This window comes from Carettochelys insculpta, chromosome 1 (genome assembly GCF_033958435.1).
Source record: "Carettochelys insculpta isolate YL-2023 chromosome 1, ASM3395843v1, whole genome shotgun sequence".
Lineage (NCBI taxonomy): Eukaryota > Metazoa > Chordata > Testudines > Carettochelyidae > Carettochelys > Carettochelys insculpta.
The window spans coordinates 2710525-2730755 of record NC_134137.1 but is presented as its reverse complement, the minus strand read 5'-3'; the positions used below and the strand labels follow the sequence as shown (position 1 = coordinate 2730755).

Genomic DNA, 20231 nt, shown 5'->3' with positions numbered 1-20231 from the left:
CCAGCCTTCAGGCTGGGCACATGGAGCATAAGGACCATGACTCCGGTCCTTACAGAAGACCTACAGAGCATTAGTAACCCCCGGAAGACAGCAATCATTAACAACGAGCTGAGAAGACTGCGGATGGACATCGTGGCCCTCCAGGAAACAAGGCTATCGTCCTCTGGATGTCTCAGGGAGAAGGACTTTTCCTTTTTCTGGCATGGGAAACCTCCAGAAGAGACCAGGGAACACGGTGTTGGCTTCACAATCACAAACAGCCTAGTTGGCTCGGTCATACCACCAAATGTGGGAACTGAGAGAATGCTGAAAATCCAGATTCAAACATGGATGGGCATGGTCAACATTTTCAGTGTCTATGCGCCTACTTTAACTTCTGCCCAGGAAGTTAAGGACAAGTTCTATGATGAACTTAGCATTGCTATCAGCGAGTTACCTTCCCATGAGCCGCTATTCATCCTTGGCGACTTCAACACCAGAGTTGGCAGCGACCACCACAGCTGGCCATCCTATCTGGGACAGTTTGGAACAGGGAAGATGAACGAAAAAGGACAGCGCCTCCTTGAATTCTGCTCCCAACATGACCTCTGCGTAACCAATATCTTCTTCAACGTCAAACCCCAGCACAAAGTTTCGTGGCGACACCCAAGATCAAAACATTGGCACCTGTTTGACCTCGTCCTCACCAAACGCAACCGTTTAGGTAATGTCAGGGTGACACGTAGCTACCACAGCGCAGACTGTGACACTGACCATTTGCTTGTGGGTAGCAAGGTGCACATCCAGCCACGAAGATTTTTTCACTCCAAAAAGGAAGGGAGGTCGCGCCTTGACACTGGCAAGACTCATGACCCTTCAAAGGTATGCGAGTTTGTCCAAGCACTTGAAGAGGTCTTTCCACACCCGGACGACACTGGTGTCAGCAAGAGATGGCAACAACTACGGGACGCTATCTATAATACTGCGATATCTACCTTTGGGAAGAAGACAGTCAAGTCTGCTGATTGGTTTGAAGCCCACACTGAAGTGATGATGCCCCTGATTGAGAAGAAGAGACAGGCACTGGCTGCATACAGGTCCTATCCCATTGAGGTGAACCTGCAGGTGCTCTGGTCTGCTCGGAGTCAAGTGCAGCAGGTTGCTCGGCGGTGTGCCAACAATTACTGGCTCCAACTCTGCTCCAAGATTCAGCAGGCCGCGGACACTGGTAACATGCGAGGAATGTATGATGGGATCAAGCAGGCCATGGGTCCATCACAAAGAAAGACTGCCCCACTTAAGTTGGCCACAGGCAAGGTCTTGAAGGACAGAACCAAGCAGATGGAATGCTGGGTGGAGCACTACTCACAGTTGCACGCCAGAGAGACTGTAGTTACAGAGAGAGCCCTGAATGCCATCAAGCCTCTGCCCACCATGACTGAACTCGATGCTGAGCCCACCTTGGAGGAATTCAGCAACGCAGTAAAAACACTGTCTTCTGGAAAAGCCCCAGGGAAAGACGGTATTCCCTCAGAAATCCTCAAATGCGCCAGTGGTACCCTAGTTTCAGAGCTGCATGGAATACTTTGCCAATGCTGGAGAGAAGGCAGTGTCCCGCAAGATATGAGGGATGCTAATATTGTTACTGTCTACAAGAACAAGGATGAAAAAAGCGATTGTAACAGCTATTGCGACATGTCCCTTCTCAGTACCGTGGGAAAGCTATTTGCATGTGTTGTTCTGAAGAGGCTCAATGTTCTTGCGGTGAGAGTCTACCCTGAGTCTCGGTGTAGGTTCAGAGCTGAACGGTCCACCATAGACATGGTTTTCTCAGTTAGGCAACTACAAGAAAAGTGCAGGGAGCAGAACAAACCTCTGTATGTTGCCTTCATTGACCTGACCAAGGCATTTGACCTCGTCAGCAGAAAAGGTCTGTTTGCGATTCTGGCTAAGATCGTCTGTCCCCCAACTCTGCTCAGTATTATTAGGGCCTTCCATGAAGGCATGAAAGGGACCATCGTATACGACAGATCCACATCTGAGCCCTTTGAGATTCTCAGTGGAGTGAAGCAGCGGTATGTTCTGACTCCAACACTGTTTGGCATCTTCTTCTCAGTTTTGCTCAAACATGCCTTTGGAACTGCTAGAGAGGGCATCTCTCTCCACCCAAGAAAGGACGGCAAGCTCTTCAAACTGTCGAGGCTTAGAGCGAAGACCAGGGTGCTTACGAAGCATCTAAGGGAGTTCCTTTTTGCTGACGATGCAGCTATTGCTGCTCACACTCAGCAGGAACTGCAGTCACTCATAACTCACTTTGCGGATGCATGTATGGAATTTGGCCTCACAATCAGCTTAAAGAAGACCCAGGTGATGGGCCAAAACATGGGTAACGAGCCATCTATCAACGTGCTAGACTACGAACTGGAAGTCGTCCATGAGTTCGTGTACCTAAGCTTGAAGATCTCGGACAACTTGTCACTTGATAGCGAGATCAACAAGCGCATTGGAAAAGCCGCCACAATGTTCTCCAGGCTGATGAAGAGAGTATGAGCCTACAATAAGCTCACTGTACACACCAAGGTGCAGGTCTACACAGCCTGTGTTTTGAGCACACTGCTGTACGCCGGTGAAACATGGACTTTGTGCTCAAAACAAGAGCAGCGGCTCAACACATTCCACATGCGCTGCCTTAGGCGCGTACTCGGTGTCTCATGGCAGGACAAGGTCCTCAACAGTGCAGTGCTTGAGAGGGCAGGCACCGCCTCCATGTTCACCCTTCTCAAACAGAGGCGTATGCGCTGGCTGGGCCATGTCTCACGCATGACGGATGCCCGAATACCGAAGGACCTCCTCTTCGGTGAACTGGCGTCTGGAAAGAGGCCGAAAGGGCGACCTAAATTGCACTACAAGGACATGTGCAAGTGTGACCTCAGCGCTCTCTCTATCAGTGTGAACACCTGGCATTCGCTCGCCTCAGACAGGCATGCCTGGAAACAGGGAGTGAAGGAAGCTCTTGTTATGTATGAAACTACTTTGATGAAGGAAGCGGAAGACAGGAGAGCCCTCAGGAAGATCGGTGCCCCTGATACCAGAGCGACATCTGCCTACTGCTGCTCACAGTGCAGAAAGGACTGCCATTCCCGGATTGGATTGCACAGCCACAGAAGACGCTGCTCGAATCAGTCCAACTGGGGCGCAAACCCATGATCCCTCGTGATCGAAGGATGCCTGCTACTACTACTACTAGTTACTCATGCTCTCTTTGAAATACACCCAATATTTCAAAATATTTATTCCAAAATAATGGAAGCATTATATTGGCTTCCAGATAAACCTTGAAAGAATTAAGGGATGCCATGAAATAGCTTTTTAGTTTGAAATTTGGTGTTGGTTAGACAACATCAAATATTGAAATAACCTATTTATATAGTGCAAATTTCACAGCTTATTTCAAGTTTAAGCTGTTAGGTGGATATAGCCTCAGATGTTGACATCCCAGCTGAACATGGGAAAAAAACTACAGCATGGAGTCTCTGAAATCACTTTTCATTGCTTTCAGGAACAATGAAGGAAAACCAGAATTACCTTATGCACCATTTACACGATAGTTCTCTTGGGCACCTTTATCGTTCTGTTCACTGTGCAGATTGAACCAATCCTCCATGTGTCCATGTACTATTTCCTATACTTGTTGGCCATCACTGACCTGGTCCTGTCTTCATCCACATTGTCCAAAATACTGAGCATCTTCTGGTTCAATTACAGGGAGATCGACTTCAATGTCTGCTTTGCTCAGCTGTTCTTCGTTCATTGATTTGCTGTGATGGAGTCTGGGATCTTCCTGGCCATGGCTTTTGATCAATATGTGGCCATCTGCCATCCCCTGAGACATTCCACCATTCGAACCAACTTTTGGTTGCCAAGATTGGGCTGGCTGTGATGTTGCACAGTTGTCTTACCCTATACCTTCCTGGTGAGGAAGTGGATATATTATAGAACCAACATCCTCCCACACACACACTGCTATCACATCTCCATGGTGAAGCTGGCCTGTGGTGACCAGGACCAGCATCAGTATTTACTATGGTCCCTTTGTGCTATTCTGTGGGAAATGTCTGGACATGTTTTTTATTGCCATATCCTATTTACAAATCCTCAGGGCTATCTTTAAGCTCCCAATGAAGGAGGCCCAGCTCAATACTTTTGGGACTTGTAGCTCCCACATCTGTGCCATATTAGCCTTTTACATTCCCAATATTTTTCCTCCTTCACACAGTGCTTTGGCCAGAGTCTTCCCTTTCATTTCCATGTTCTGATTGACAATGTATACCTGCTGGTACCTCCCCGCCCCATGATAAACCCCATCATCTGTGGTATGAGAAGTAAACAGATGCAGGAGAGACTTCTCCGGCTCTTTTCTTGTCTCAGCAGGGTCTGAAGAAGTGCTTCCCTTTCAGTCAGCTGGATGTAGGGAAATATCCTGTGTGTGTCTATATAAATACAGTTTATTCCTTCTTCAAATAGATTTGTTAGCTACTAAGCAAACGGAGTGGTATTTGATGTTTCCCAAGTTAATGCCAATTCATTTTCCTTCTTCATTAGAAATGTATCTACTCAACTCTGACTCTGTGCTCACCACTGGGGTGGTATTGCCTCTGGGAGACACCAAGCACGGTCTGTGAATTTGCAAAGTTACTGATTGGGAGCTTGGTCAAGTTCTCCATGGTGTCAGAGGTGTCAGTTACCTCTACATACGAAACCCAGATCTGGCTGCTGTTGACTGCATGAGTAAAAGTCCCACCTGAAGTACGTTGGGCCATGTATTTTTCCCCCTAGGTCCCTAACTCACTCTGCTGCACACTCACCACCTGACTGCTTATGGGTCCCTTCCACCACCCTGCTGGCTGCTCATTGCACTTCTCTGCTACCACCCTTCTGGTCAGGAATCACATCTCTCCATCACGGCTCTGCTGTCCGTCAGTCACCATCTGCTGTCATCCGCCTCCTGGCTGTGACTTCTGCCCATCTGTCTCAAATGATTTCAGAACCCAGTGATTTCAACTCGTAGCAAGTGTGACAGAAGAAATACAACTCCAACACAATTAACTCAGGAAAAAGGCTCCTAATAATGCCTATTTACCTCTATTGTTTGAACAGTGTGGATTGCCGGGGGGAGAGAGAGATCAGATGAAACCAGTCCTGGCAGAGGAGGATATGCGGCCTCCTAACCAGAATAATCTTCTCTCACTTCTCTACTCTCATAGAGCTCTGAAAATTAAGCCCCCAATGAGCAAGGTTCTTTCTGCTTAGCCCTTTCCTTTGGGAACAGTCTAGCACTTTCTGCTTTTTTGCTAGTACCACAAAATCACATATATTAGCAACTGCATTTTCACCACCCCACCTTTAATGCAAACATAGCTGGTGTTGGTTTATGACTTAAATTGATTACAATGAGGAAAATATTATCCCATATGCTGAGTATCTAACAAATCCAATAAAACAGGTGATAATTGCAGTTACATAGACACACCCAAGGTCTAGCAAGGTGGTGGCATCTCCATCCCTAGAGGTTTTTTAAGTCCAGGTTTACCATAGTCCTGGCTGTGATAGTTTAGCTGGAGCTGGTCCTGTTTGGAGCACTGGGTTGGATTCTGTGACTTCCCAAGCTCTCTTCCAAGCCTTGCTTGTGGGCCCTTCTGTTCAGCTACAAAGACATCATGGTAGACATCTCTGCTACACAATCTAAGCAACTATACATTTACCTCTGCGATTTGAGGATCCCTACCCGGACCACTTCTTGCCACAGGGAGGACAGATGAGAAAACCACTTGTGCTCCTTATTTCTTGATCTTCCATTCTCGGGTTATTTCGTCCAATGTGATCTTGTCAAAGTTGCTCTTGGCTGTATTACTGGTTCCTACATGGAGAAGTAGGAAAGGCTCATAATCTACAGGTTTAGCGTTCTTTGTCAGAGGCTCTGAAATATCATAGATTCCAGCTCCCGACAAGCAGCAAACTTGCCAAGTTTCTAGGTCCGGATGGCAGGTGGAAAATACGCAGGAGTTTGTAAGATGGAATCCCTAATATAGCCACTATTCCAGGAGTGGGAAAACAACATCCCAGAGGCCAGATCCAAGCCACTAGGGTCAGTCTCTTCTGGACACCTGCTATGACATTCCCTCCAGATGCCACAAACTATAAGAAGTGGAAATGACATCATCACTCTAGTTTACTTCCCCCAGAAGTCGACACCCAGAAACACCTTAAGAACAAGGACTGGACAGGCAACGTGGTCCCAGGCTGAGGTGATTTCTAGCTTGAGTATGGATGATGGCTGAACTTTTTGCAACATCCGAATGAGATACAGATTGACCCAAATAATGTCTAGGGCACAGAACCTATCCTGGGGCTTCATTTATTTCTTAGGTCATCAGCTTTAGTCTGTGCAGTGTTTTCTATAGCTTCATAAAATCTATCCTTAATTAACCTGTGCTTGCTTATCTAAAATATTGTGATGTTTGAAGTGAAAAAGGAAATCTGTTCAGTAGTAGGGGTAGATGAATTTTCCTCCCCACATTAATGGAGGGGAGGACTATATAATACATTTACACTGACGAGGATTTTGAGCAGAGCGAGATGGCACATCTCATGGGTGGGAGCTGGGGGAATTGGATGCTGCCTTTCTAAAGGTGGCTCATGAGAGGCTGGAGAAAAGAGCCATGTACTGTACGTGGGTGTGCACCTGCTTATGTATTGCTGTGTATGCACAATACCGGAGAGGATTGCTGCATGTCACAGCCTCAACAGTTCTATTTTTTCAGAGAGACACAAATACGCACTGCAGCCAATTACTGCCTGACGCAGCCCAGAGTCCCTGAGTTCTCATCTCCCTTGGGGAAGGTCCTTTAATGACACCTATAGCAGGATAAACAGCCCAGAAGCCCAGACATGGAAAATGCAGATATTGACTAGAGTATTTCTCGTCTCCTCAGTCTTTGCATCCAGATGATCCTATTCTCCCAGGGGCTGAGCAGGCTGCACAGAGCTGTTTTATAGGCAGCTCACATCCCTGTGTTAGCTCTCAGTGTGGGATGCTTCTGGAGATGCAGCAGTGAGAGAGGTGTGGGATACAGTTGCCTGAGGGGGATTCCCAGGGAAGACTTTGCCATCTCAGGATTCACAAGTAGCCATTGTTTACTTTGGAGGTAACCTGCTCGACAATCCCATTGTAACACAGGTGTGATGGGAGAGAAAGTCCATTGTCCTTTTCAGTCTTCACAACCACTAAATATCTCAGGGCCTAAGAACAGCTGATGAGTTTGCTCTAATATCATGGACCAAAACCAAATAGAGCTGGATAAATTCATGAAGGGTTTGTATCTCCAAAATCTGTGAGGAGACCTGTGGCTTCTTAAATCCTAACAGATGTATTTGCTAATTAACTCTACTGGGCAAAAACTCCCTTCAGCAGAAGCTTTGGAGAGGATATTATTAATTGTGAATTTCTCTTGAATGCATCAAATGAAGTCCGTCTTTGCCCAAGAAAGAATGTGTCAGAAGACAGGGACATTTCACCTTGGATCAGAGATTTAGTTATTGAGCTTTATAAACTCATGGTCAGAGTGGAGAAAGTGAGTACAGAAATTATATTTACTCTCTCCCAGGAGATGAAAACATGGGCATACCAACGTAAATTAACAGGTAGCAAGTTTAAAACAAAGACAAGGAAACAGTTCTTCACAGTGGCACAACCTGTGGAATTCATTCCCAGAGGCTACCATGAAAGGGAAAAGTATTAGATGGATCAAAAATGAATAGGTAAATTCATGGAGGATACATCCATCCATGTCTATCAGCCAGGCTGTGTAGGAATGGTGTCCCTAAAATCTGTTGGTCTTAAGTCAGGAATGGGTGACAATGGCTGGATCACTTGATGTTTACTTATTCTGTTCATTCCTTCTGCAGAACTAGGCACTGGTCACTGTCAGCGGATCTTTGATCTGACACAGGATGACCATCCTCATGAACTGTTGTGTTTGTAAGTCTCCTCTGGGATCCAGTTTGCCTCTGCCTCACTGTGGTTCATTCATAAATGTTCTCTGCAGCAATTTTCTATTTCTTTCATGGCCTTGAATTTTCTGACAAAACCCCACTGAGAGCTGCTCTCCAAGACCCCTCAGTTATCCAGTTTTAGTCCTTTTGGCATGTTCTACAGACACTGAACCAGTTCAGTCCTGGGTGGGCACAGTTCTAGTGCTCCACACTGAGGAAACTAACTCCAAATGGGACCCAAACAATTAATCTTTCTCTATGTAAATGTTTCACACAGTGAAAGTGCATCAGCTAAGCTCCTTTTATCAATGAAAGAGAAATAATGACAGTACTTGAGCCACTCCAGGTAACATTTACACCACACGTGATAGTAAACAAAGTATTTATATGAAGTCCAGTCAGTTGGATTTCATAGAATCATAGAGTCCTAGAACTTTTTAAGAAAGCTTGATAGGTTCTCAAGTCCATTCCTCTTCCCTATTCCATGACCAACCACCATCAATATAATCCCTATTAGATATTTATTTAACCTGTTCTTAAATATCTCCAGAGATGGAGATTCAATATTCATCCTGGGCAATTTATTCCAGTGCTTAAGCATTAAAACTGTTATCATGAAATTACAGTGCTTTTTCTTTTTTGATACTTTGTGATAATGAGTACCGGCACCTCAGCAGCCCCACCAGATGATTGGATGAGAGTGGGATCCAGGGATCCAGATGAGTATTGGCTCCTTTTTAAAAAACAAAGCAAAATAAAACAAAAACAAAAAAATCACTGAAAAGAGGATTTCAGTTCCTAATAAGGATCAAACTCATAAAAGCTTGTTTACAAGGTCCATATGGTCACTCCTGAGCAGTTCCCCTCTTCTGATCATAGTGGGGTTAGAATGGAAAACCATCAGGTTATTCTCATAGCCTGTACCTGAAAACTGCTTTCTATGAGCACTATAATTTTAGAGCTTGGGAGAAATAACTGAGTGCATTTCCACACCAGTGAATTCCCCATCCCATCTTTGTTAGAGTGTTGTCTTTGTTTTGGCCATCCTGGGAATGAGGAGGTGTTTCTGTGAAGGTGCTACCAATGAGCCCCAGATCTTTTCCCTGAGGTATGTTCTGCTCGGATGTCCTCCCTAGCACATTTCAACAGCTGCAAGTGAAAACACCCATTCAAGTAAGTTAGTAAAGTAAAATGAAAAGAAAATGCAGAGCTGTTTCCAGTTCATTAAGAAATTGAGTGCATGATGATTCCTCCCATAAAGAGCTTTTCTGTTTTTCAGGAATAATCTTGAAGTCAGGGACAAAATCTTCTGTTAGATGTTAGTCTCCATCCCTGCTTAAAGTTTTGGGTAAGCTTTTAGAGTGCGCTGGCACATTCCCAGATGCTCAGAAGTTAAAAGGGAATTGCATCCCATTGTGTAAATATGCTTCCCCCTCGGGTGGGAGCAGTAAACAGGGCAGTAGACAAGTGAGTTGGACTGGGAAACATGCGAGAGGTGCTCAGGCAAGCATGTCTTTTGTGGGGGCTAAGTTGTGAGCTGGTGGGGTGAACATCCAGGTGTCTGTTTGTGAGCATCTCTTTGCCTGTGTATTTGGAAGTCTGAAAAAAGGGGCATTTTCACTATGTTTTTGAAAATTTGCAAAGTCTACAAAGTGTGAATTAGGAGTGCTTTATTCTAGGTGGGCCTTCAAGGGGTCATTGGATTGGAATCAAGTCTTTGAGCCAGGCTTAGCAGCAGCCATATTAAAAGGAAGCCAGAGTGACCACTCCAAGCAGCCAACAGGGAAACAGACATAGGGGAATTTACCTGGGAGTTTGCTTTGCAGGGAGCTCCCTATTATTTGGTCTTTTTTCTCGTAGTTTTCACTTCTGCCCTTTACTACTGCTACTACTAAAGCCTTGTATTCCGAGTGGAGCATACGTCATCTGCAAGTCTACTCCGTTTCCCTCTGTCTTGGAACAAAACATCTAGCTGGCTCCAAGAGCACCCAAGTCGTAGACATTACCCATGTTATCTGAGGTCTTCCTCTTTTGTGTTTCCTTGTGGGTTCCATGGGTGGCCTTGGCGGACTATGCTGGATGATGGTTTCCTGAGATGGTGTATCAAGTGGAGAAGACATCACAAACTGCAGCGGAGACGAAACAGTCCAAGCTTGCAGTTTTGGGTTTGTGTGAGATAAAATGAACATAATCTGGACAGCAACACATGAAATCCTCATCAACTTGGGAGAAGAAGAAGAGGGTGCAGCATGCCCAGAAGGCCTGGGCTTTATGTCATCAAGATAGGCATCAGGTGCTTTAATGGAGGGGACAGCATTATCATCATGCATCTTCACAGCCAGATTCTACACCAAAGTGTGAAAGGTACTTAGTGTGCAATATTATGCACCAACCAATGAAGCAGCAGAGGAATGTAAAAGAGACTTCTATGAGATTATACAAAGTGTGGTGCAGCAGGAATCAAAGAAGGGTATGTTGATTTTGATGGGCCACTTTAAAGTGAAAACTGAACATATAAATACAGACAGAGAACACACCATGGGAAAAGAAGGCCAAGGCAAAATGAAACAGTGGGTGAGTTTAAACTCAAAATGGACATGTATAAGAAGTTAAAACGTGGACAGATGATTAAAGAGGAGTATGAATATATTGCGCAAGAATGCAGGAGAATAATCAGTTAGGAGAAAACACAATGGAAACTGCAGGTAGCAAGAAACATAACGGTAAGACAGTGACGGAAGATGACGGAAAAGCTCTGAGATTACTGCACAAGACAACGCAGAATGAGAAGGAGGTGGGCAGCCCTCAGCATGGAACGAAAGAGTTAGGAGCTATTTAGAAAAGCTAGACAGAAAAAAATCCATGGGTTATGACTTAGAGCATCCAAAAGTACTGAGGGAATTGGCAAATGTCATTGAAGAGACTTTGGCCATTATCTTTTTAAAACTCATGGGCTGTGTCTACACTATCCCAAAACTTTGAAATGCCTATGCAAATGGTCATTTCAAAGTTTACTAATGAAATCCTGAAATACATATTCAGCGCCTCATTAAAATGCCAGCAGCCACGGCACTTTGAAATTGCCACGGCTCTCCACAGTGCGGTTCATTCAGGTGGGACTCCTTTTCAAAAGGACTCCGGCATCTTCAAAATCCCCTTATTCCAATGAGCAGAAAGGACCCCCATCTGGATGAGCGGTGCAGCGGCGAGCCACAGGAACTTCGAAGTGCCACGGCTGCTGGCATTCTAATGAGGCACTGAATATGTATTTCAGTGTCTCATTAGTAAACTTCGAAATGACCATTTGCATGGCAATTTTCAAGTTTTGGGATAGTGTAGATGTAGCCATGGAGTTTGGGAGAAGTCCTGGATGACTGGGGAAGGCAAATATAGTGCCTGTTTTTAAAAAAAAGAGAGGAGGACAATCCAGGGAACTACAGCCTGGTCAGCCTTGCCTTAATCCCCAGAAGCAAATGGAAGAGGGAAAATTGATCGAGAATAGTAAACATGGATTCACCAAGAGAAAGTCATTCATGACCAATCAGATTAACTTCTATGATGAGGTAACTGGCTCTGTGGACATGAGGAAGTCAATGGATGTGTTATACCTTGACTTTAGCAAAGCTTTCGATACATGGTTCCCCAAAATTCTTTCCCAAAAGTTAAGGAAGTATGGATTTCATAATTGGACTTTAAGGTAGTTAGAAAGCTGTCTAGATGGTTGGGCCCAATGGGTTGTGATCAATAGCTCTGTGTCTGGTTGGTGGTCCGTTTCAGGTGGATTGCCCAAAACATCAGTTCTGGGGCTGGTGCTGTTTAATATCTTTATTAAAATATTTATTATTATTATTATTATTATTATTATTATTATTATTATTATTGACCTGGCTGTGGGAATGGATTGAACCCTCTACAAATTTGCAGATGACAGTAAGCTAGGGGGACAGATAGCTATGTTGGAAGGTAAGGATAGGGTCATGAGTGACCAAGAGAAATTGGACAATTGGGTCAAAATAAATCTGATGAGGTTCAATGGAGACAAGTCTAGAGTCCTATGCTTAGGATGGAAGTATCCCAGGCATAATTACAGGCTGGGGAGTAACTGGATAAATTGCAGTTCATCAAAAAGACCTGGGGATTGCTGTGGATGAGAGGCGGAATATGAATTAGCTGTGATCCTTTGTTGCCAAAAGGGTAAATGGTATGTTGTGGTGCTGGGAATAAGGCAGTGTTTCTGTTTAGATTCTATCAATAAACTTCAGCTATTTCCCCTGAGGTGTATTCAACTGGGATGTTTCCCCCCGCACACTCTTGGCAACGACTCAGTTTTCTTCCACTCTCAAGGTGTATCTACAAGGCAGTGCTGTTCTGGGATTCCGAAGTATTCTGAAATAGCTGCTTTGTGTCTTTGTTAGGAGCCCATCTTTTCAACATATTTTTCTGAAGTAATGGGTGTTCATTTTTCACATCCCCCTACTTTTCATTGCAAGAAGACAAAGTATGACATGAAATGGTCCTTTATTTCAAAATGTATGCAGAAAGAGCTTATTTCCCTAGCACAAATTTCATAGCTTGTTCTGATATTATGTTGTCATATACATGTAACGTCAGATTTTAAGCTCCCCGATGAATGGGGATCTCCCAACAGCCTGGAATCTCTAACCTCAGTTTTCATTGCATTCAGAAACAATGAAGGAAAACCGGTATCAACACTCAAGTTTCCTGGTGTTGCCTATAAATGTTTCCAAAACACAAATGCGTACCAATTAATGAAGAACAGAGCACCATCAAAAATGGCATTAACATGAGTAGGGTTAATCGTTCATAATTAATGTATGTAATTAATAAAAATGTTATTTTGCATAGTGTCAAAGGCCTGTCTACACTAGCCAAAAACTTTGAAATGGCCATGCAAATGTCCATATCGAAGTTTACTAATGAAGCGCTGAAATACATATTCAGTGCCTCATTAACATGCTGGCGGCCGTGGCACTTCAAAATTGACGTAGCTTGCTGCTGTGCGGCTCATCCAGATGGGGCTCCTTTTCGAAAGGATGCTGGCTACTTCGAAGTCCCCTTATTCCCATCTGCTCATAGGAATAATGGGACTTCGAAGCAGCCAGGGTCCTTTCGAAAAGGAGCCCCATCTGGATGATCCGTGCGGAGGTGAGCCAAGTCAATTTCGAAGTGCTGAGGACATCCGCATGCTAATGAGGTGCTGAATATGTATTTCAGCGCTTCATTTGTAAACTTCGAAATGGCCATTTGCATGGCCATTTTGAAGTTTTTGGCTAGCGTAGATACTGCCAAAAAGTGGCAAATCTGCTCCATTCAGGACGACAGACTCCAGTAGTACATGCAGGATCTGATATTAATATTGTATCTCCTTCCAGGCATTTATGTGGTGACTATCATCCTAGACCCCTGGCACCTACAGGAAGTCAGGAAAATGAGACTTTGAGTGGAAAGCACTGTTCTGCCACAGAGCCAGATTTCTTCTCCCAAGCTCCATGTCATATTCCAACATAACCAACTTCACCAACCCCTCCACCATCATCCTGCTGGGCATTCCTGGCCTGGAGGCAGCCTATGTCTGGATTTCCATCCCCTTCTGCACCATGTATGCCATAGTTCTGTTGGGCAACTTCATCATCCTGTTCATTGTGAAGATTGAATCAAGCCTCCATGAGCCCATGTACTATTTCCTCTGTATGTTGGCCATCACCGACCTGGTCCTGTCTACAGCCACACTGCCCAAAATGCTGAGCATCTTTTTGTTCAATTCCAGGGAGATCAATTTCAGTGCTTGCCTTGCCCAGTTGTTCTTCATTCACTGCTTTGCAGTGATGGAGTCTGGGATCTTCATGGCCATGGCTTTTGATCGCTACGTAGCCATCTGCCATCCTCTGAGACATTCCACCATTCTGACCAACCCTGTGGTGGCCAAGATTGGGCTGGCTGTGGCATTGCGTGGCATCATGCTTGTACTCCCCATTCCCTTGCTGCTGCAGAGGTGGCTATACTGTAGAACCAACATTCTCCCATACACTCACTGTGGACACATGGATGTCTTGAAGCTGGCCTGTGGTGACACCAGCATCAGTAGTTACTACGGCCTCTTTGTACTGTTCTGTGGAATTGGTCTGGACATCTTTTTTATTGCCATATCCTATTTCCAGATCCTAAGGGCTATCTTCAGGCTCCCAACCAAGGATGCTCGGCTCAAGACTTTTGGGACCTGTATCTCCCACCTCTGTGCCATCTTAGCCTTTTACACTCCCAATTTCTTTTCCTCCTTCACACAGAGGTATGGCCAGAATCTGCCTCTGTATTTCCATGTTCTCTTTGGCAATGTATACCTCCAGTTACCCCCCATGCTAAACCCCATCATCTATGGAGTGAGAAGTAAACAGATCCGAGACAGGCTGCTCCGTCTCTTTGTTTGTGTACGCAGCATCTAAAGGAATACTTCCTTTTCAGCCATCAGGAAGTGGTTGCAAAGGGGAGTGAGACCCTGAATGGGTCTATGTAAATACAGCTTGATCCTGATTTGCATAGATTTCTAGGTCTGTCAGCAGATGAAGTGCTATTTTTCTCCTTGCAATCAGCTTAATTTGTGAGCCCAGCTGGGTGGCAGCAGACAGCGGTGAGCAGGTGTAAAACAAGTGAACAGACAAGTATGTAGGATTCCTCTTTACCTTCCTCCTCCCAGAATTTCTGGTGAACTCTGCTGAGGCAACTCTGAACTTTGGGTCTGCTGTCACCAGGGACAGGAATTGTGAGTGGGATGCAAAAAAAATTGGTCATGTGAAGGGATCCTTTGAATTGTTGGACATAAGAATTTGAGAGGATTTGAGTTATTTCCCTTCTTCTTTTATTAAAGGTTTGTTTACTGTACTCAGATTCTGTGCTTACTAGTGGGGTAGATAGACACCAAGGGCGGTCAGTGAATTTGCCAGAATAATTGTTGGGAACTTGATCTAGTTCTGTCTTGAATCAATGGAAAGGAACCCCTAGATAAGAATCCAGACCTGCCTGCTGCTGGCTTCATGAGTAAGATTCCCACATGAAGTTTGTTGGGCCATGCATTTTTCCCCCTTGGTTCCTTGATCACTCTGCCAGACAGTCACCATCTGACTGTTGATGGCTCTCTTCCACCACCCTGCTGGCTACTCACTGCACTTCTCTACTGCATTCTGCTGGCCAGACCTGCCGACAGGGAGTCACCATGTGCTGCCATCCACCTCCTGGTGGTGACTTCTGCCCATCAGTCTCAAGTGATTTCAGCAAGCTGTGATTGCAAGCAGTACAGAAGAAATTATAACTCTAGCACAATTAACTTAGGAAAGAATGTCCTAATTATGCCTATTTAGGTCTATTGTTTGAACAACAGGAAGTGCAGTGGCACCTTATAGACCAGCAGATATTTTGGAGCATGAGCTTTCTTGGGCAAAGACCCACTTCATCATATGCATGAATCTTTGCCCACAACAGGTTATGCTCCAAAATATCTGTTAGTCTATCACGTGCCCAGGACTTCTTGCTGTTTTCCAAGGTACAGACTAACATGGCAACCTCTCTGGTACTTGTTTGAACAATGTGGATGTGGATGAGGTGGATCAGGTGAAACAAGTTCCAGCTGGGGATGTTTTGCAGCTTCCTACCCAGAATAATCTGTCACTTTTCTGCTCTCATTTCATCTTACCTTGGTGAACACTCGATAACAAAAAGGACATTTACAGGTCACCATCCTATTTGTGAGTCAATTAAAGGCAGTCCAATTATGGAGCCTCAAACCTCATCACAGAAGGGTCAGGTGTTGGAAGCGGTGGAAGGGGCTCGAGGCCATTTGTACTGTTCTTTTTCCTTCTCTGACTCTCCTTGTCTTCGCTGGGGTGGGACCCCTCAAACTGGGGACTCTGCTTGAAGTCCCCTGACTTAGTGGGGATTGGTCCTGCTTGGAGCAGAGAGTTGGACTGGATGAGCTCCCAGCCTATTCATATTCATAAAGTAATTTTCATAACGTATGGGGGAGGTGCGGCCTGATACAATCCTATCCTCACATTCCGTTGCAATGGTATCAAGCAATGCAATACCACGCTTAAAGAAGGTGATCCTGTTTTAATATCAGCCACTTCACCAAATAAACTGACAGATCTTGGGATGACTTAATTTGAGAGCTTTGTGTCTGACAAGAAATCACATATCAATAATCAGACTGATATCCTCATTTCTTCATTTTTTATGGTTCTCACTGCTCTATTATTTGCTTGTTCCATCTCTCCCCATCCCTTTGTTTCTGTCTGTTACATAATTAATTTTGCAAGGTGCAAATCAATTAAAGCACTGGGTGGATGTTTAAATAATTGTTGTGTGATATGTTAGGAGTGCCTAAGGAATATCTCAGTGCAATGACTCAAGGGAACTGCCCGTGAAGTAATGCAGTCAGTCGGAGAAGCTTAACTCAGAACACCTGAGGATCAAGGGCTGCACAGGGATGTGGTCCCAGCGTGAGGGGATTTCTCGCCTGTGTATGGATGATTGCTGGGAAATTTGTAACATCAGACTGAGACACAGATTGATTCAAATACTGTCCAGGGTGCAGAACTTATCCTTCAGCTTTGTTTATTTCTTAGGTCACCTGCTTTGGTCTGTGCAGTGTTATCCATAGTTATATAAAACCTATCCTTTATAAACCTGTTTCCTTTAACCTAAAACACTGTGTTCTTTGAAAAGTAAAGGGCAAATCTGCTCCGTACTAGGGGTTGATGGATTGTTCTCCCCACATTAATACAGGGAAGGGATATACAATACATTTACACTGACCAGGCTTGTGACCAGAGTGAGCTGGTACAGCTCTGGAGTTGGAACTGGAGGATACAGCCTCTCTCATATTGGTTCATGGGTGCCTGGAGAACAGTCACGTACTTCAGGTGGGTGTGCCCTTGCCTTTATACTGCTGTGTGAGGGCAATATCAGAGAGGACTGCGGCATGTCACAGCCTCACAATATGTGTGTGTTGGGGGGGCAGGTTGGTATGTTACAGAGGTCATTCAAACCCCATTTTTGGGTGTGCCCCAGGGGAGTCCATTACACTGAACCAAGGAAGAGGCCCTGTGAGACCATTATTCCATTCCCTTCTTGCATATTCCGTCACTGAGAGAGTGACCATGGCTATCACAGGCAATTCAGGATTTCTTTGCTTAGTAGCCCTGGAGCTAATTGTGGAGTGGAGCTTCTGGGCTTTATTCCCCCCACTCCCCTCCAACAACTTCTGCCCACCCATCCAGGCAGTTTTCAAGGTATCTGGCCCTACAGAGATATAGATATTATCATGTTTTTTCTTTTTAATCAAATATATTTTTTCAAAGCAAAACAAATATTCAGAGCAGCCGATTCCTTCATGACTCAGCCCACAGCCCAAGATTTCTCATCTCCCTTTGGGGAAGGTCCCTTAAATGCTGTTTACACCTAAAGCTGCATTAAGAGCACAGAAGCTCAGACATGGTAAATGCAGTCTGTGATCTCTTTTCCAAATGTGGCTGCATTTCAGTGGCTCACAGGATGTTCCATGAAGAATGTCGATAGCAAATTTACAATTCATTGCCAGTTCTAAGGCTCTAGCCCTTAATTTGCTGAATCCTGTGTGAGCAAAGATCCCTTAGTATCAAAAACTGTGTGAAGACCATAGCAGCCATTTGTGTGCTAACAGAGGTGCATGGAGACTGTCACCTCTTCATCTTTAACCTCAGGGCTCAGCCTGTTAACAGGGAGGCTGTTAGCTGACTTTCAGCTGCTAGAAAGCCTGGATGTTCTGGGGCTCCTCAGAGAACAAATTATAAGAACGTTCCAACATGTGGAGCAAGTATTTTCTCATGTCTTAATTTAAGAAGCAATAGAAAAAGTATTGCAGAAACTATCAAAAAATTCAGCAGAAACCAGACACCCAGAAGCAAAAATTTCAGTCCGAATACAGAGTCTCACAGAGGGAGCCATGTGAGTCTGCATCAGCAGAAATAACAAAAGCTCCTGTGACATCTTAAATATTACCAGATTTATTTGGCCGTATGTTGTTGTGGGCAAAACCCCACTTTGTCAGATGTATTGGAATGGAAAATGTTAAGTATGAATTTCCACTTCACGTTTGAAGGGTCTGTGCCCATGACCGAATGTGTAAAAGGACGGAGACTTTTCAGTTTGGATAAGAGATGTCTCACAGAGCACATGCTTGAACTTTATAAAATCATGACCAGTGTGGAGAAAGTGAGTAAGGAATTATTATTTACTCTTTCCCATAAGAGGACAACTTGGGGTCACCAAGTTAAATGAACATGCAGCAGGTTTGAAACAGAAAAAAGGAAACACGTTTTCACAGCCTGCGCAACCTGTGGAAATCACCCCCAGGGGACCGTGTGAAAGGCAAAAGTATAATCAGATTAAAAAAAAGAAATAGCTAAATTCATGGAAGGTAAATCCACCAATGGCTGTTACCCAGGCTGGGTAAGATTGGTGTCCATAAAGCTCTGGTAGCCAGAAGCTGGGAATGGGTGACAACGGATGGCTCACTCGATGTTTGCCTGTTCTGTTCATTCCCTCTGGAGAACCAGGCACTGGTCACTGTCAGCAGACAGGAGCCTTGGCTAGATGGAACTTTGGTCTCACCCAGCACGACCATCCACATGCACCAGCATGTTCATAAGCCTGCTGTAGGATCTGGTTTGCCTCTGCCACTCCGTAATTCATCCATTAATTTTCTCCTCAGGGATTTTCTGTGTCTTTCACAGTCACTGATGAAAACACAGTAAAGCCTCATGCCCAGAACTGAACCTGCAGGAACCCCGCAGGATTCCCTCCCCTGTATTTGCTGACAATAACCTACCCAGAGCTGCTGTTTTAGTCGTTTTGATATGTTCTAATGAAACTGATCTAGTTCAGTCCCGAGACAATGCAGTGTTCATGCTCCACACCCAGGGAGCCATCCCCGAATGGGACCCAAACCCCGAAATACAATCACCTTGTCTGTGTGAATGGGTCACTCAGTGAAAGTTCATCAGGTAACCTCCCTTTACCAATGAAAGAGAAATGTTCACACTTTTCTCTCAGCTGTATGATTTTATAGACAGGGAGACGAAAACAGCATGGCCACAGCTATACTACAGCCCCCTTTTGAAAGGACGGCTTTTGAAACAGAACGTTGAAAGCCGTCCTTTCGAAAGGGAGCGTCCTCACAGACAAACAGGGAACGAAGGTGCGATCCGCTCTTTCGAAAGTCCTGGAGTGCAATTTCGAAAGTGAGCGTCCACACTAGCAGGGCACTCTTATGAAAGTACAAGCGCAGGAAGTCCCGCAGGCAGGGTTGCATGGCGGAAGAACCCTTCCAGGACTGTAGCCTGCCATACCCTTAAAGGGCCCCCCATCCCATACCTCGGCCTGCACACGTCGAGGGCCAGCCACCTCTCCCCAGGCTTGCACACCAAGGAGATCAGAGGAGGCACCCCGGGCCCTCATGGAACCCAAGCAGCCCTCCATCCAGATAGAGGCCATAGCCAGCACACGGGTCATGGTCCTGGCTGCCGTGCAGCAGCAGGTACGGGCAGCCAGCCTACCAGACACGCTCCTGGAAGTCATGCTGAGGGCGCAACAACCCCAGCCAGTCCCCTGCAGCATCCGCCGCCTGTGGAGCTTCAAGGTCCGAGGCTGGAGGTCAAAGCAGTGAGGCAAGAGAGAGATCCAAAAGGAAAGTTTATTTGCATATATGCAGGCTTCCAGCTTCCAGAGAAGTGGGAGCCTTGAGAATCAGTTTTTAGGCCTTTTTATACAGTTTGTTTAGATAGTTTGGTAATTAATTGTCTTCTTTAACATACCAAAGTCTCAGCCAAGTTATCCTGAGATCTGTCTGCAAACACCAGCTCTGCTGACCTCAGTTTACCCTACAAAGGTGCATGATGACAAAAACAAAGGAGTCTTCAGGGTAAATTGTCTCTAAGTGACAAGGTAACAACTTCAAAGAGGTGCAGATGACCCCCTAATTTCCTCTCACAGAGGGGGGTCTGGTTATTGTGGAAAAGGTAAAAATTTTAACCCCTACAGCAGTTTTTCTATTTTTTCCTTTTTCCCCCAAAAAGGACTGATGGACCATCCTAACAGATGAATCTGTTGCAGCTGATGAAATGGGTCTATGTCCACAAAAGTTTATGCTC

At 45.0% G+C, this 20231-nt stretch overlaps 1 protein-coding gene across 1 annotated transcript; it reads left to right on the top strand.

The window, feature by feature from the left end:
• Positions 1-13541: 13541 nt before the first annotated feature.
• LOC142007243 (olfactory receptor 51E2-like) lies at positions 13542-14492 on the top strand. Its single transcript, XM_074983825.1, has one exon. It carries the CDS (start codon positions 13542-13544, stop codon positions 14490-14492), a length of 951 nt encoding a protein of 316 aa, XP_074839926.1.
• The last annotated feature ends 5739 nt before the right edge of the window (positions 14493-20231 follow it).